Source organism: Mastacembelus armatus, chromosome 3, assembly GCF_900324485.2.
Source record: "Mastacembelus armatus chromosome 3, fMasArm1.2, whole genome shotgun sequence".
Classification (NCBI taxonomy): Eukaryota; Metazoa; Chordata; class Actinopteri; order Synbranchiformes; family Mastacembelidae; genus Mastacembelus; species Mastacembelus armatus.
Window position 1 is genome coordinate 8,963,399 of NC_046635.1, and position 18,052 is coordinate 8,981,450.

General features: G+C 41.3%; 2 protein-coding genes across 2 annotated transcripts; one reads left to right on the plus strand and one right to left on the minus strand.

Annotated features, from left to right (window-relative positions):
• Positions 1–3,875: 3,875 nt before the first annotated feature.
• Positions 3,876–13,834, plus strand: cilp (cartilage intermediate layer protein, nucleotide pyrophosphohydrolase). Its single transcript, XM_026319894.2, is given in 10 exon segments — positions 3,876–4,157; positions 6,628–6,754; positions 7,441–7,491; positions 7,655–7,924; positions 8,093–8,272; positions 8,401–8,706; positions 8,872–8,980; positions 9,123–9,271; positions 9,529–11,849; positions 11,851–13,834. Coding segments are annotated over 9 exon segments (3,519 nt in total). The 5' UTR covers positions 3,876–4,157; positions 6,628–6,690; the 3' UTR covers positions 11,920–13,834.
• On the minus strand, positions 12,207–17,764 carry eif3jb (eukaryotic translation initiation factor 3, subunit Jb). The gene is made up of 8 exons (XM_026319895.1): positions 17,642–17,764; positions 17,407–17,495; positions 16,139–16,202; positions 15,920–16,026; positions 14,885–14,981; positions 13,846–14,016; positions 13,666–13,739; positions 12,207–13,426 (listed from the first exon to the last, which is right to left on the minus strand). The coding sequence occupies exons 1-8, from the start codon at positions 17,652–17,654 to the stop codon at positions 13,298–13,300; spliced, it is 744 nt and encodes a 247-aa protein (XP_026175680.1). The 5' UTR covers positions 17,655–17,764; the 3' UTR covers positions 12,207–13,297.
• Positions 17,765–18,052: the final 288 nt, after the last annotated feature.

The following is an 18,052-nucleotide window of genomic DNA, read 5'->3' on the forward strand; positions in this document are numbered from 1 at the left end:
TCTCCGCTTGGCCAGTGGTAGTCCTCAGTCACCTGAGCCTCATCTGCCAGCACAGCTGTCCCTCATTACCCAGTCTGCCATACAGTGTAGACAGCTGCCTGTTGGCACTAATTCATGTGTGTCATCATGGTGTTTCAGTCTTTGGTCTTTCTTTGCTGCCTCTCTGCTTGCCTTTTGGATTTCTTACCCTGCAGTTGCTTGTCTTGTTGCTGATCTCTGCTTTGAATCAGGTAAACTTTATTTTATTGCTTCCTGCTGTGTTGCTGAATCATGCTTTTGTGTTAAAACATCACCAGAAACATTACAATACAAAGGCAATAAAAGAAGCAGCTTCTTTCTTCTCAGTGGCAATGATGTGAAGACAAAAGGTTTAAGGGAGAGTTTTCTAGTTTTTCCCACGCTAACTCAAATATTCTCCACCTCCCCCTCCTCCAGGCTTTCAGTCCTGTGTTCTCCAGAGGTCTGCAAACCACTATCCAGATGGAAAATGGATGACCCTGTCGAACACATATCATCCGTCTTCCAGGTCAGCTGCACGTGTTTCTAATCTAGCCCTTGATTTGACATGCCTCCATGTTTTACTGAGCTGGTGCTGGCCAGAAAACACAGAGGAAGTGGCATAACCGTCCCATGTGCTGGATCCTGCTGAACCTACAGCATCTTTACAGCCATGTAAGTGGAAATAGGTTTGCACTTTGGTCATGTGTGGAATTATTGGATGGATTTTCTTACATTATGGCATCTTTAATCTCCAGTAACATTTCCTCCATTGAGACATGGACACAACCAAGTTCTGTATTTCTAAGAGTTAAAGATATCTTTATGTTGTTGACAGATGACCAAAATAAAAGCTTAAGCTGACAGGTCATTATACTGGACATCTTTCAGTATTACTTATACTTATATATGAAATGATTAGTTAGTCAGGAAATCCCCAGATTAATTCAAATATAAAAACAAATACTCGCTGCCCTATACTCTTTTTTTGTAACAAGGTTACAGTGGCCTAATGTATCCAAATTGAGTATGAATCAGGAGGAAATTTCATATTTGATTTTGGAAACTGTCATATTGATTTTTCTTAAACTTCACAATGCACTGTTACACAGAGAGAAATGTGGATTTTGCACAGCCAATAACTGTTCAAATTACAGGTGCTTGAGTTTTGTTTTTTTTTTAATTTAAATCAATGTGACCCTCCCCTTTACCCTAACAACTTGTGGAACATGCAGTACAGTATTTCAAAGGAGTGGTGACTGCTGGTTAAACAGGAACGATTCCTGTGGCTAAACAGAGAGTATACAGAGGTCAGGCTAAGGGGGTATCGTTGGCGGGGGGGTTGCATTGGTCCCTTTAATGACTCTACCAGGGAAAATATGGAGAGCTGCTACTTTCATTATGGGGCCCGGCATCACACAGAGGGAGGGAGACCGCACTACTTCCTTTAGGTCTGTTCAGGAGGAAGAAAGCAATTCAGATTCAAGAAAATTGCCAAGACATTCAGGAGTCAACACATTTGACTTTTGGGACAGAACGTCATCTTTCAGCTTACATCTCTGATGAAAACAGACACTAGCAGAGGTTTTCTCATTGAGGATGAAATTGGTTTGGACTGCAGAGATCCCCATGAGAAAAATCTCAAGAGTGACATTCTAGCACTGGTGGAAACTTGCATGTTATCACTGTCAGGGTTCAACCTGAAAGCTCCAGTCCTGAGTATAAATACTTGTAATCTTCACTTGACTGCAGTAGTGGAAGTAGTAGTCCAATCTTTGACTCAGGTAAAAGTACCAATGTCACTAGAACACTGTGTTAAAAATTATGGCATTAAAAGAAAAATGTACAGAATTATTGGTATCAAAATAAAGGGTCAGGAGTTTTAAATAGCTTTTGGTCAACAATGGCAAATACGATACTGTTAACCACAGTCTGTATTCACAGACATTACAGTTTAGTCTCTGTATGAGATTTATAGGAAAAAAAGACATCTGATCTTTTAATTACAGTACATGACTAACTGTACTTTTTTTCTACTTCTCTGTAGATTGAGACAGTTCAATAATTGAATGTATCAGTCTAAATTGGCTACATTTAAATTCTTATATACCTAATAAAGATTAGCTGCCCTACATATTGTATTATGCATTTAAATAATAAAACCTTGAAATCTTGGCATAAGTATATTTAGTGATTGTAGTAGGTGTAGTTCAGTGTTGAAGAACTACAACTACCTCTGTTTCTGGCTTTACAACCCATTTATCCTTCCCTCCGCTTTACCACTTAACCTGTAGAGTCACAGCAGGTGTTACTTGTCTCCACAAATTGACTAGAGTTTGGCACAAAAACTGATGGTGTATTAAGTCACGCTGTTGCTTTCATTTTTTGTTCTGACCTAACAGTGGTGCAGAGCTGCCACTAAGACCGTGCATCTATCCATCTATTATCTATACCCACTTATTCCTATTTAGGGTCACAGGGATCTGACTAAACTGCAACAAATGGTGAAACTAAATGCCCATAAATAAAAAATAAAATGAATGAAACAACTTTCTATTTGTAAAATGTTATTTAAATGCTAAACTGTTAATAGCAAATGTTGCTGTAGGTTGAGGGATGATCAGCCTAACGTGTCTTTTGGATGACATATTGCTGCTTATTTAAACTAATAAAACCCGACATCACTTTCACACAGATGACCCATCTCATCTGATGTAATGCCACAGACTTTGCCCAACGTGATTTACCTGAAGTGCAGTTTGGCAGAACATAGACCAGGGGTCTCTAGCGGCAGTCCTCGTGGGGCCACAGTTCTGCTTGTTTTCCAACTATCCCTGCCCTACCCACTAGTGATTACCTGGACGTGTGTTCAGCCGATCAGAAACTGCAAGGGCAGGGATAATTGGAAAACAAGCAGGACAGTGGACCTCGAAGACTGGAGTTTGAGACCCCTGACATAGACTGTATCTTCTCCTTGTTGAGGTACTGTTCATTCTTGCTCACAATGAACACACAGAGTCCAGGAAATGTATGACATGATTTGGTAAACGTATGATATACATTATTAGCAACATTGATGAATTTCAGGAAGAACTCACCTGCTGAGTGATCCTTGCCTGATAATTGGCATGATGAGATCAACTAATAAATGTGTGGAAAATAATACATACTGACAACTTCACAGGATCTCTAAAGACGTGAATGACTAATGTATTTTTAGGATCTGCTCTGTCTCTCTCTAAAAACACTATAGTTGGCACCGATCAGCAGACAAAGTTTGCAACTAACTAGTGTTTTTTGAAACTTAGTCAATATTAGGCCAACATTCATCACAGAGCCAGAAGCACAACTCTAAATGAATGTTTGATGTGTAAAAAAGCAACAGCCTGCATAGAAATAAGATGAGTTTAATATTTTCTGGTAAAATCTCTTTTTTTTTTTTAATTTGCACCATCATGAGTTAATTGTTTGAAATAATATATTTCCTCAGTACAGCAGCAAAAGTCAGTAAAATTTAGACCATGTGCTTGGAGATATTAGGAATGACCCAATCCAACTTTCAGACAAATAAATATAGCTGGTTCGTTAGTGTTACATAACAAAATGTACAGTCGATGTAGAACTGCATTAGATGGGAAAACCAGCAGCAGGATGTTAGTGGTGAAGCTTGAGAGTTGAGCTAAAAAAAAAAAATAAAAATCCCCTTTACATTTAACTCAAGCTGCACTTACTTCAGATATTGGATCTCCTTCTGTCATCAGAATGTACATTTGCATGCAGAGTCATGAAACAGAAACCTGCATGCTGAGAGCTGAGGAACAAATCGGACTCAATCAGCACTGACCTTAAACATAGAGTGGATTGAGGTATTAACAGCAGTCTCTCTTTTATAGCATTATTTAACAACCACTGGGTGTCATGCTGATATGATAAAAGTGATGAATTATAAGGCTAATAGTTAATCAAAAGAAAGTGTGGCATTCTGAAGAGAGAGGAGGGAGGGGTGCTGGAAGCACAGAGGTATAAAAGAGACAGTGGGGGAATGTGTTGAGCCACAGTCAAGTACAGAAGTGGAGGACAGGAAAGCTAGTAGGAAATATAACTAAAGAAAAAAGAGTAAAGGAGATTCTGGTACAAGAATCAGTGCACCTAACAACAAGGTAAGGAAAAACAAAAATATGCGCACATATAAATCTAGTACTTATATATGTTAAATTGAATAGGAAAGAGTAGGAATGTTGTTATCTAACTGGGTGGCTATTGTGTGTATGGTTAAAAACAACAGCATTCATCAGCTGCTTCAGTGGTTTCATTGTAAACCATTTCATTGTAGTTTCAGAGCCTGTCACTGGAATAGTGTTGTCGCTTGTGATATGAATCATTGTCTATCTTACATTAGTCTTTATTGTAGGTTTTCCATATCTGACTTTTAATCACAATTACAGTACTCCAATGCATGTGACTCCCGAGCATAAATAATGTACTAAGTATTTTTAATAATATCCTGTTGTTTCATTTTCTTACTTCTTTTAAATTTGGTGTACAAACCCAAACCTTGTGTGGGTGGCTGTTTGGATTGTGTAGCCAGTGTTTTGTCGGTGGATGCAGAAAATGAGTGTTCCCCTGATGATACAGTGATGGCTAACACAGATGTGTAATCCGAGTGTGGGGTGGGGTTGGGTTGGGGGGTCTGTGGCTGTTTTTTTTTTTTTGTTTGTTTTTTTTTTAATCTAAAAACCTCAAAGACGAAAAAATACAAACAAACAATACAACCTTAAAGATGCATTTTTGTTCTACATGTGAATTTTTTTTTTTATTGACTTTATCAAAATTGTAATAGTATCTACAGTGGGTACGGAAAGTATTCAGACCCCTTTAAATTTTTCACTCTTTGTCATTGCAGCCATTTGCCAAAATCAAAAAAGTTAATTTTATTTCTCATTAATGTACACTCAGCACCCCATCTTGACAGAAAAAAACAGAAATGTAGAAATTTTTGCAAATTTATTAAAAAAGAAAAACTGAAATATCACATGATCATAAGTATTCAGACCCTTTGCAGAGTGACATTCATATTTAACTCACATGCTGTCCATTTCTTCTGATCCTCCTTGAGATGGTTCTGCTCCTTCATTGGAGTCCAGCTGTGTTTAATTAAACTGATTGGACTTGATTAGGAAAGGCACACACCTGTCTATATAAGACCTTACAGCTCACAGTGCATGTCAGAGCAAATGAGAATCATGAGGTCGAATGAACTGCCCAAGGAGCTCAGAGACAGAATTGTGGCAAGGCACAGATCTGGCCAAGGTTACAAAAGAATTTCTGCAGCACTCAAGGTTCCTAAGAGCACAGAGGCCTCCATAATCCTCAAATGGAAAAAGTTTGGGACGACCAGAACTCTTCCTAGACCTGGCCATCCAGCCAAACTGAGCAATCGTGGGAGAAGAGCCTTGGTGAGAGAGGTAAAGAAGAACCCAAAGATCACTGTGGCTGAGCTCCGGAGATGCAGTAGGGAGATGGGAGAAAGTTCCACAAAGTCAACTATCACTGCAGCCCTCCACCAGTCGGGGCTTTATGGCAGAGTGGCCCGACGGAAGCCTCTCCTCAGTGCAAGACACATGAAAGCCCTCATAGAGTTTGCCAAAAAACACATGAAGGACTCCCAGACTATGAGAAATAAGATTCTCTGGTCTGATGAGACCAAGATTGAACTTTTTGGCGTTAATTGTAAGCGGTATGTGTGGAGAAAACCAGGCACTGCTCATCCCCTGTCCAATACAATCCCTACAGTGAAACATGGCGGTGGGAGCATCATGTTGTGGGGGTGTTTTTCAGCTGCAGGGACAGGACGACTGGTTGCAATTGAAGGAAAGATGAATGCAGCCATGTACAGAGATATCCTGGAAGAAAACCTCTTCCAGAGTGCTCAGGACCTCACACTGGGCCGAAGGTTCACCTTTCAACAGGACAATGACCCTAAGCACACAGCTAAAATAACAAAGGAGTGGCTTCGGAACAACTCTGTGACTGTTTTTGACTGGCCCAGCCAGAGCCCTGACCTAAACCCAATTGAGCATCTCAGAGAGACCTGAAAATGGCTGTCCACCAACGTTCACCATCCAACCTGACAGAACTGGAGAGGATCTGCAAGGAAGAATGGCAGAGGATCCCCAAATCCAGGTGTGAAAAACTTGTTGCATCATTCCCAAGAAGACTCATGGCTGTACTAGCTCAAAAGGGTGCTTCTACTCAATACTGAGCACAGGCTCTGAATACTTATGATCATGTGATATTTCAGTTTTTCTTTTTTAATAAATTTCTGTTTTTTTTCTGTCAAGATGGGGTGCTGAGTGTACATTAATGAGAAATAAAATGAACTTTTTTGATTTTGGCAAATGGCTGCAATGACACAAAGAGTGAAAAATTTAAAGGGGTCTGAATACTTTCCGTACCCACTGTATAAGTATTCTAATCATGGAATTTTCTAATTGACTTGTATCCTCTGGTACTATATGTGCAATATGGTATTTTTTCATAACATTAAAGGTAAATGTTGAACATCTGTAGCATGGATCATAGATTCCTCTTATGTTTCTTCACCTTGCTATGTCATCATCTTCCCCCCAGGAGTTCGTGCTGCTGGACCAGAGGTGAAAGTTCAAGGGTCACAGGTTGCGGCAAAGTGTGAAAATGTCACAGAGGGCTTTTCTTCTCATCCTGGGAATCTCTGTGATCGCTGTTGAGACTGCTCTAGGTGGGTCACTCAACAATACCCCACCTTCTCAACAGACATACATTTTACATAAGAGGGGGGACTTATATACACACCAAAGCACAAGTTTAGATGCTAAATATAGGGTACTAAAGAACATTATTGTAGATTCTGAGTCTTTGAGTTTGTCACAGAGGCAGCATGGTGGATTTGTGGTTAGCAGTGTCATCTCACAGCAAAAAGGTTGCTGGTTCAAAAACCAGTAGGGACCTTTCTGTGTGGAGTTTGCATGTTCTCCCTGTGCTTGTGTGGGTTTTCTCCATGTACTCCGGTTTCCTCCCACAGTCCAAAAACATGTATGTCAGGTTGATTGGTGACTCTAAATTGCCCATAGGAGTGAGTGTGAGTGTGTGAGGTTGTTTGTCTCTATGTGGCCCTGTGATGGACTGGTGACCTGTCCAGGGTGTACCCCTGCCTTTCACCCAAAGAGAGCTGGGATAGGCTCCAGCAGATCCCTGGGACCCAAAACAGGAATAAGCGGGTATAGATAACGAATGTATGAAGTTTCACATGACAGTCAACATCTCATTTGATAATGTCATCACTATAGCTAAAAGAAAACAAAATATGAAGAGCTAAGTGTCAGCATTTAGAAGGGAGCTGAAAGCTGCTGGACTATGTCAAATGCAACAACTGTACAAAATAACGTGTTGCTTTATCTGTTGCAGGATCATGGAGAAAGGACAACAGAAACTCTAGATCTGTCCGTCACTCTGAGGGTAACTTTTATTCCAAAATTTGAAACTAAATATGGATTCTAAAGTATGTAATGATGTTTTTTGAGTTACCTATGTCCTTATCTTGTGGTTGGTATGCTGAACATATTAAATAAGCATAAGCTGATATTCAGGTCATGTTTGTTCTTGTACTCTCTGTGTCTAGACAACTACGAGTGGACCACATGGTTCAACGTTGACCACCCTGGAGGTCTTGGAGACTATGAGCAGCTGGATGCCATTCGCTTCTATTACCGTGCTCGAGTGTGTGAGACTCCACGGGCAATTGAAGCCAGAACCACTGAATGGGTCCCAGCTCGTGAGACTGGGGAGAAAGTCCATGCAGATCCCAGTGTGGGCTTCTGGTGCCTCAATGAGGAGCAAGGTCCTGAACGCAACTGCTCCAACTATGCAGTCCGCTTCCTGTGTCCCACAGGTTTGGCCTGATAACACATTTTATATTTATTCCATTCAGATACTAATAGGTGATGTCAGTGTAAAGGCAAGACATTGAATTTGACCTTCCAGGCACTTCCATGAAATACATGTACATATAATAGCTTTGTTCAGGTTAACGATCTGAATATTATTTATCTTCTAATAGATAACAGTGTGAGCATTCAGGGTAACTGGGGCCCCTGGACAGAGTGGAGTCCATGCCCTGCTCTCTGTGGGCAAGTGGGGGTCCAGCTTCGCTCCAGAAACTGCCAGTCTCACTCTGTGCCTTGCACTGGGTCTAAAGTAGAAGGGAAAGAATGCAGTGGACCTGAGTGCCCAAAGACAGGTGAGCCAGACTTGGTTTAGTCACAGTCACAATTTAGTCATAACATTATCTAAGACATACCTTCAGAAAGGAATATTTATTCAGTGAACTATTAAAACTTTTTGTACTTCTTTTATTCTGCTCTACAGAATGTTCCCTGCAGTGTGTAATGGGCAAGGTGAATGCAGAGTGTGACACCTGCATGTGTGAAGAGCACATCCTGTTGGGTTCTGTACGCAGAGCAGGGGGTCTCACTGCTAAAGGGGCTACCATTCTTCGCTCCGGTAAACTCCTGACCCTTACCGACCACAACGGACATTTCCGCATCCCTGGTATATGCCCTGATGGCAACACCACCCTGACAGTCAACCTGCAGGGTCATGCCCCTCTTACTGTTTTTGTGCCCAACAGTGCTGAACGCACCTCAGTCCTCAGCATCCAGTTGAAAAGAACAGGTACAGTAGATGTTTGTGGCTTTACAGCAAAATATTTGAGTGCAGTTCATTCTGCATCACATTAATATACAAAAACTAACTACCATATAAGTTGCATATTTACTGACAAGGGGTTTATGCATGTAAGGGAATTTAGAGGTAATAGTTTTTGTCATTAATGGTCAGAGAAACTTCATGTGTTGAGTCACCCTGAGAGCAAGGCCAGGAGGGAGGGACAAACTGCTGCCTTTTGCTGCAAAGTGGCAGGAACGCCACAACCAGACAAGTACCAATGGTAGGACTTGTTACACTTAAATTACAGACAACTGCAGAATCCCATAGTTATTTAATGTTATATGCTTACAACTATATAGAAATAATGTATAGTTCATGGCTTCGCTCCTGCTGTCTGTATTTTTTTCTTTGTGAACCAACAGGTTTCATAACAACAGTCTTATGGCAAAGCAGTCTGAGGGCACCTTGGTCCTAAAAGACCTGCGTCCTGAGCAGGCTGGGGAGTACTACTGTGGAGCAAGTGGTCCAGCTGGTGCTATTAAGACCAAAGCTGCTACCCTCAAAGTCATAGGTGTGTACTCTACACACTCAAAGTGATTACACAGAATATGAAACAAAAGATATGAGTATTCAGGTGCAGTACCATTGTTTTTTTAAAAGGTGCAATGTGTAAAATGTGAAAGAGTTAGTAGTATGTAGTGGTGAGATTGCAGAATACAACCTTCTGAGTAGTCTAACATCACTTAATATTACACACTGTAACTTTAAGAAAGAGGGTGGTGTGCCCAGATATAAGTCAACATTTTGATTTTTACATCTCAAACACAGGCAGAGATGAGCATTCATGTAACCCCAAGCCTGAGTCCCACCTCGTCCGGCTTCCACATGACTGCTACCAAAACAGCACAGACTCGTTCTACTACGACGTGGGCAGGTGCCCCTCTGATACATGTGCTGGACAGCTGGACAATGGCATCAGGTGCAAAGACAAAGTGGCTTACTGCTGTGGTGTGGGAAAGATGGAGAAAAGGCAGATAACATGCCAGGGCTATCAACTGCCCACCATGGTGGTCACTGAGTGTGGCTGCCAGAAATGTGTGGACACTAAGGTTATTGTGCACGGTAGGGCCATTGCTGCAGACAATGGTGAGCCATTGAGGTTTGGCCATGTCTTCATGAATGGGGTCAGAATCAGCCGCACAGGTTACAAAGGTACCTTCTCCATCCAGGTGCCTCCGGACACAGAGAGGCTAGTCCTAACATTTGTGGACAACATGCAGAAATTTGTTAACACCACAAAGGTACTTCCATTTAACACCAAAGGAGGGGCTGTTTACCATGAGATCAAACTTCTTAGAAAGAAAGCTCCTGTGACCATCAGCTCCTCAGAAAGCAACACCCTGGAGCTTGGAGAGGTGGAGGGCCAGGAGGCAATGGTTCATATCCAGATTCCTCCCCATTCTTTCTACAAGGAGAACGGAGAAGTCTTTGTGGGTAACGTCAATGCTAGTTTAACATTCCTCGACCCAAGAGATATCTCCACTGCTGCTGCAGCTCAAAGCGATCTCAATTTTGTAGGAGATGAAGGTGACACCCTGCCCCTTAGAACCTATGGCATGTTCTCAGTTGATTTCAGGGGTGAGGAAAATAATGAACCCCTGAATGCAGGTGAAGTGAAAGTGTTCTTAGATTCTGCTCAGGTGAAGATGTCTGAGCACCTCAACACCATGAAGTTGTGGTCACTAAACCCTGATACTGGCCTGTGGGAGGAGGAGGGAAGCCTGCAGATACAGAAGAAAAAAAGAGGCAAAAGGGAGGAGAGAACCTTTCTGATTGGTAACATGGAGATCAGAGAGCGACGTCTGTTTAATCTGGATGTCCCAGAGAACCGCAGATGTTATGTGAAAGTCAGGGCCTTCCGCAGTGAACGCTTCATGCCCAGTGAGCAGGTCGAGGGAGTTGTGGTAAGTCTCATAAACATGGAGCCCACAGCTGGCTACTCCTCTAACCCACGTGCATGGGGTCGATTTGACAGTGTCATCACTGGCCCAAGTGGGGCTTGTCTTCCTGCTTTCTGTGATGAACAAAAAGCTGATGCTTACTCTGCCTATGTCATGGCCAACCTTGGAGGGGAGGAACTGGAGGCTGTGCCTTCTGCTCCCAAACTCAATCCCAGCCTCATTGGAGTGCCGCAGCCTTACCTAGGTAAACTGAACTACAGGCGGTCTGACCATGAAGACCCCAGGGTGAAAAAGACAGCATTCAGCATCAATGTGGCAAAGCCAAGTCCCAATACAGCTGAGGAAGGCAATGGACCCGTGTATGCATTTGAGAATTTAAAAGAATGTGAGGAAGCTCCATTCAGCGCAGCACACTTCCGTTTCTCAAGAGTGGAAGGAGACCGGTACGACTACAACACAGTGCCATTCAATGAAGATGATCCATTGAGCTGGACACAGGACTACCTGAGCTGGTGGCCTAAGCCCATGGAATACCGGGCCTGTTACGTTAAAGTCAAAATCAACAGCCCACATGAGCTCAACGTGCGATCCCGCAATATGGGTGGAACTCACCCCAAAACTGTGGGCCAGCTGTATGGCCTCCGAGATACTCGCAGCATCCGTGACATGGACCAGACAACAGTATCAGCTGTCTGTGTGGAATTCAAGTGCAGTGGGATGCTGTATGATCAGGAACGTGTTGATCGTACCCTGGTGAAGGTGATTCCACAAGGAAGCTGCAAGAGAGATCATGTCAACACAATGCTTCAGGAGTATTTGGTCAACCATTTGCCCCTAGCTGTCAATAATGACACCAATGAGTTCACCATGCTAGCACCTCTTGATCCCCTGGGCCATAACTATGGAATTTATACAGTAACAGACCAGGATCCTCGCACAGCCAAAGAGATTGCACTTGGACGCTGCTTTGATGGCACTTCTGATGGTACATCTCGTGTCATGAAGAGCAATGAAGGCATAGCACTGACATTCACCTGTGGAGATCGTGAGGTAACACGGCAGAGTGTCTTCCAGGCCATGCAGAGTACTCAAGGTCAGATAGTAACAAGTGCGGTGAGAGGAGAAGGCAGGCAGAACCGCCGCCGACAGAGGGCCAATGGACTTCGCAGCAGTCGCAGGCGCAGCACCAGAAATCATACAGGAGAACGTGCAGAAGCCACAAACTAAAACAAAAGGCCAAGACTCCACATTGAACTGAATACTACAGAAAAGATGAGTCATACATTTTATATTGACATTTTCTTAATGAATTGAATATTTAACTAAACAAATCTAGGCCTATTCTTACAGCTGCTTCCCAAGGAATATCCACATTGTTTGCATCTTAACTTTACACTTTCAGTTGTGGTAAAGCTTTACTTGAAACTGTAAATATTACACATACAGTATTTATTACACATACCTTAGATTCAGTTATCAGTGAGCTGGTGATGTGATACCAGATTAGTTTATTTCACTGACATGGACAAAGACAAACACAACTTATCCTTTTGACCAGTGATTTATTAAATTAAATGCTTATAAAACACTGCAGTTGCCATAGCTTTCACATCGTAATGTATCCAATTATCCATGTAACATTAAAACTGGTCAATTGCTAGAAAAGAAAAGGAGAAATACACCCCTTTCAACTAACTGTAGCCCATATGAAGACATGGTGGGGTGAAGCCCATGTAAGCCCCCGCTCCTCATCACACTTGATACAAGCCTGCAGAAGCAATGATTAGGAGACCAGTTGTAGCAAGTTATTCCACTTGCCTGATCTATAGTTTTTTTTCGGCATTAGTAGAAATCAAATTAGTAAATTACATGTTTGTCATGCACAAAAAAATAACTATAAGCACTTTGCTCCAAATTTTTCAAGGATATTCCAGAGATGTATCAAGAGAATGGCTGAGGTTTTAAAGTCACATTTATTATACTTGTCTATCCCTTTTATCTTACAATGAATGTCATGTGCTCTCAGTAAAATTACAACTACTACTTACATGTTGTGTCAGTCTCCAATTTCCCCACAATACAACCTTTCGAGAGATACAGATGAATGATGTACTGAATAATTGTTCTGCATTTGGCAATCATCCTTATAGATACTATATACTTTCCTGTAAGAGAACCATTCACAGGTAAGTGAGACCTATAATATATACATGACATTCTGGTTAAAGAATTTGCATAGAACCTTGTGTTTCTATGTCACTACACTTATAACTGCAATACTGTATCTGCATTTTGACAAGAGCAACATTTGATAAATGAGCCCCACAAAACTCAGACAACAGCAGTTACAATGTATTCTCCATTGCAGTTGGGTCACTCAACAGATACTACATGATTGTGTGTCTGTGTAAGAGTAGAGGCGGCATGAAACAGAGAAAAGGCAATCCCATTTGTTTGAACATAACGAGTTGGTGAGACTGGATGCTCCCTGGTTTAGTCCCTCTGGTCATTGAAGCAGAAATGAAGGGGGTAACACACAGTTCATATTTACCAGGATGGCACTGGACAGCATTAGAAGGTACAGCTGCATTTCTGAGGGTTGAGAGGGGTTTAGGGCAGTGGTGATAGAGCCAGTGTCACATGAAGTCCTCGTAGTCTTGGGCATATCCACCATCAAACTCTGCATAGTCAAGGTCATCTCTCATCTGTGCTTTCAAACCACCGCCAGCTAAGACTCCTTTCTTTTTCTTCTTTCCTTTGTTTTGCTGTGAAAGCAATTAAAGGTTACTTTAAACACTCTGGCTGAGCTATGCAATAAATTATTCTTGTGTTCAGCTGATTAACTAGCATGGCATACTTAAATATATGACAGTTGATTTAGACTTGGTAGAGACCACATGTTTTCAACTGGGCACATGACTTCCCAGATGCCACAGCTGATTTCACCTATAAACACAAGGCTAGGTAAACAGCACCCTCTACTGACAAACATGAAATTACTCACTTTTTCTTGTTTCTGTTTTTCACTTAGTAGGACTGACAGGGAATTGCTGATTTTCTTCAAGTCATCTACTTCCACTGTTAAGAGACAGAAGATAACAACTGTTATTCTGCTTGATTTAAACTGTGAGCATGTAATATGTATCATTAAATAAAAATTAGTATAAAAGATGCTTGGGCTTACATGAAATGCAGAGTTCCCGAAACAATGATTCCAAGAAACTTGAATAATGCACATTTTTTTCAAACTGGGTTATTTTTTCTTTCAGCAACTTTTCAAATTCTGTGAAGTCTTCTTTGGAAGATGGACACATGGCATCAATCCCAGTGACACTGTTCAAAGTGCTGCTGACACCTGGAATATAAAAATGTCTTTAGAGGGGAAAAAGTCAGATGAAAGGCCCTACTTCTACACTGGACCTTCAGTCAGTGTGTTGCTAGTGTTTACACCAACAGCCTCTCTCAATAGGTAACTTTGGTTGAATTTAGAGGGTACTGAAATGATAGCTTAAACAAGCAGAAGCTATGTCACATATAAGTCAAATCGACATGGGCAAGTTAAAATTCATCACTGACTACTTTGTGTTTCATCTAGAGCCTAAACAGGCTATTTGTCAGACCAGGAAGCAATCCAAGAACTAGGGCTGGGCAATAAACGAGAAAGATGATAATGGAAGAACTTTTCCTGGATAAAAATAACAGACAGTTGATTCAACTCAGCCCATCCAGGCTGGGTTGATGCACACAGCATAGTGTAATGTTTGTAATGCAGCGTGCTAATGTTTGAGCTGCTGCAGCCGTGCAGACCTCTACATCAGGAGTGGGAACAAAATAAAGAAAAAAATTCAAGCAATTCATCTGGAATTGATCAAAGAATGTTGTTGTGTGTTTTGCTTGTGTTCTCCTGAAACATTTGAAGCTTTTGACTGGTCAGAATTAATATTTTAGTTTATTATATATACACCTATTTCCTGTAATACCTATCCTATAATACAATTAATATTCTTCAATATATTTGTCATGTTCAATTTTTAAGAGAATATATATATTACTTAAACTAAAACTAACCTAATTAACCTTATGAGAGCTTCCTTTCTCATTTAGGAGAGTTAAAAAGGAACCATTAAGTTTGACAGAAATGGTGATTTGATGTATATCTTGATATTTTTTTTTTTTTATCTGGAATGGTGAACTGTTCAGTCTGAAATGTCATGCTGTCTTACCAAAAGCATCTTTTGCTAGCTCCAAGTCTGCATCTTCTTGTAATTTCTTCACTCTTAACTTCTCTGCAAGTTGTTCTTCAAGAGTGGGTTCTGCTTGCTATAATAACAAATACCACAAAGTCAAAATTCACACAGCCATGACAGAGAAATGGAGTTCTACAGTGCAGTACAGGATGTGACATTGGGTGAGGTAAAACAAGCTGTACTGTTACTGTAACAAAGTCTTTTTAATCTAAAGGCAAATAAGCACAATTTTCCATAAACCTGTTGTAATTATTTAGCAGAATTTGCCAAAATTTTCCAAATATCTTAAAACCCTAACCCTTCCCTCAACACCCAAACCAGCCACTTCTGTCTACCAGCAGTACCTGCCCAGCAGTAAGTGGAAGGTCAGATGATGATTAAATGAAGATGACTGATTTCATCTAGCACCGAATGCTGGGAATATGATTCATTTTATTTAGATTTTACAGTTCATCCTATTTGAAACATAAATAAATTCTAAAGCTTTTCAGAATTTATTGTTTTAATAATTTATAAAAGTTATAAAAATAAAACCTGAATCACAGTTATCCCTATTTCTATAGCTCAGTGTGCACAACATTAAGCGTACCAACCCCTTGTTTATAGTTGGTGCAAATTCTCATATTTACTATTTTTAACTAACATAATTTGATATTAGATTCAGGCTGGGTAAAATATCATCATACTGTCACTTCATTTACAAATGCCAAAATGAATTAACAGACTTTACACAAAATCCCAGTACTTTGAGTTTGTGAAACATAACTTTAGTATAACAAATAAGTAATCACTATAAGTCAGTTTGCTCCTGCACATTCCTGCTTCTGCACCATTCTGTATGTTTACTGTTTAATATTTAACAAAGGCATACATTAAAGATATGTCTTTAATAAATACCCATGCCCCCCCCCCCCCCCCCCCCTTTTTTTTTTTGAGGAAACATGTGTCCCTAAAACTAAATCTATGGGTAGAGACCAGCAGACAGGGTAATAGTTTTATGGGAAAACTCACTTCATCCTCCAACTCTTTCTCCTTGAGCTCTTGTTGTTTCTTCTTTAACCGATTTTCTTTCTCTTTGATCTTCTCACTCAACTTCTTCTTTTCAGAAACCTTTTGCTCTGAGGATGATAACGGAATAAGAAAATGCAAATTTGTACAACAAGAATTTGATGTTTAATAACATAAAGTGTAATGAAACACTGAGAAAATAGGTGGCAAGGAAATAAATACCTGTTTTTTTCACTTCTCCTTTTTTCTCCCCGTCCTCCTCTTCATCCTCATCATCCCAGTTGTCCTATGAATACAAATAATAGCTCTTAATTGTTAAATTCTGTAAACACTAATTGAAACAAATGTCAATTAATACTACAAAATAAATGACTCCTGTCCTTTGAACATATTTAAGAGTTAGAAGGTCCTACACACACACACAACACTTCTCATCTGAAACAAAAATAAAATAACCCACTTGGTCTCCAAATGAGATCCTCACATTATTCAGTCTGACAACCAGGCTGTTATATTTGGGCATACCATGACTAAACTTGCAATTTGGGATTACAAATAAACGTTTTGTAGACAAAAGTTAACCATTTGTTGTCGACCCTTGTTTGCCACATACATTTTATCCTGTGTAATGAATAAGACCATAGGTTTTTCTACATGGGCGAGAGGATCATCAGCCTCTTTAGTTTGGGTACCATATGTGACAGAAAAGGGACGCTTCCAGCACTTTGAGTCAGTTATCCGAGGTTTCTGGACGGCAACCATGTGGACATCCAGGTTGTAAGCACACGTCGTGCAGCTTGTGCAGAGCACCTTGTCTGCTGTAAACGGGGAAAGTTCTGGGCCTTGCTCTCGGCTGAGTTGACTCATCAACCCGAATGATTTCATCTGATGGTGGCTAAAGTTGCTCAGCGAGCTAACGGCGCCTCATGCTGGACTCAACATGTGTCGATTCAGACAGCACACAAATGTTCATCTCCCATAATCATTTAACCCAACCACCTTTAGGCAACAATAAGACTCAGTTCACACCAACCAAGTAGCTAGTCCCTCCAGATTATTTCATCCTAATGACGCTGTCGTTGAGTTTTCCTGACCGGCAGCCTCCTGTTAGTCGTAACGGCGCTAGCCTAGCCTCAACTGGCCCGGTATGAGGTTAGCTTCAAGCCGTGGTACCCGATTTAGCCCCGTTATTCAGGCAATACACCGCTAAATGTACGACTGGACAAAAGAAAAAACCCACCGTTAACGCCCAGAACTCGCGTGTAGTCTTCAGACGTGACCTGGCACGGTAACGTTACCGGGCACTGTGATAACGGAGACCGAGTGCTAGCTCCGAGCTAACGTTAGCTGCTACAGGAGCCACATGAGTTAGCCCAGGACTGACAGCCAAAACCCGGGGAACAAACCAGGACGAGCCTCACAACCACACTGTCTTGACATGAACCCGGTGAATTAAAGCCCATCTGGGAGTATCTGTCATTTTAACTCGCCTTAACATCTTCGTCTTCGTCCTCGCCTTCCCATTTGTCCAGCGCTGCCGCCTTTTTAATCGGCTCGTCCGGCTCGAAGTTGTCAGCGTCTGTAAAAACGAAAACATGACATTTGTGAGGCCAGTCCACATGTACAGAGCGAGATTAACAACATCAGAGTGCCGGACTCGCTAAACAAAGTCTGTGATAAGCGGATGGTGTAGTAAAGGCTATCACTCCCAAGTTAGTTTCTCACCCCAGTCCGCCATGTCGGCCGTGTTTGACAGGGTGAAGGCGCAGCTGCAGCCCGTCGGCCCCGTCCGCACGCAGCTCCACCTTCCGCACGTCACCGGAGCTTATCTAGTGCCTGGTCTAATACTTCAGGCTGCACCACACCGAGACCGCAGCCGGCTCATTTTACTACACTAAATAGTAAACATAAGGATTATTATATGATGTGGGTTGAGGAAAGACAGTCCACAAGAACCAACACATTTAAACCACCGTGTCTTTTTTCCAGCAAACTCAGCTACTCGTTTTAAAGTAAACTTGCAGTTATCTTGTATCTCAGGTATTCTACTGCAATATTTTGAGATACAGTAGGCCTATCTGTACTTGAGCATTTCCATTTTCTGTTACTTCATTCTTTTGACTCCACTGCATTTAT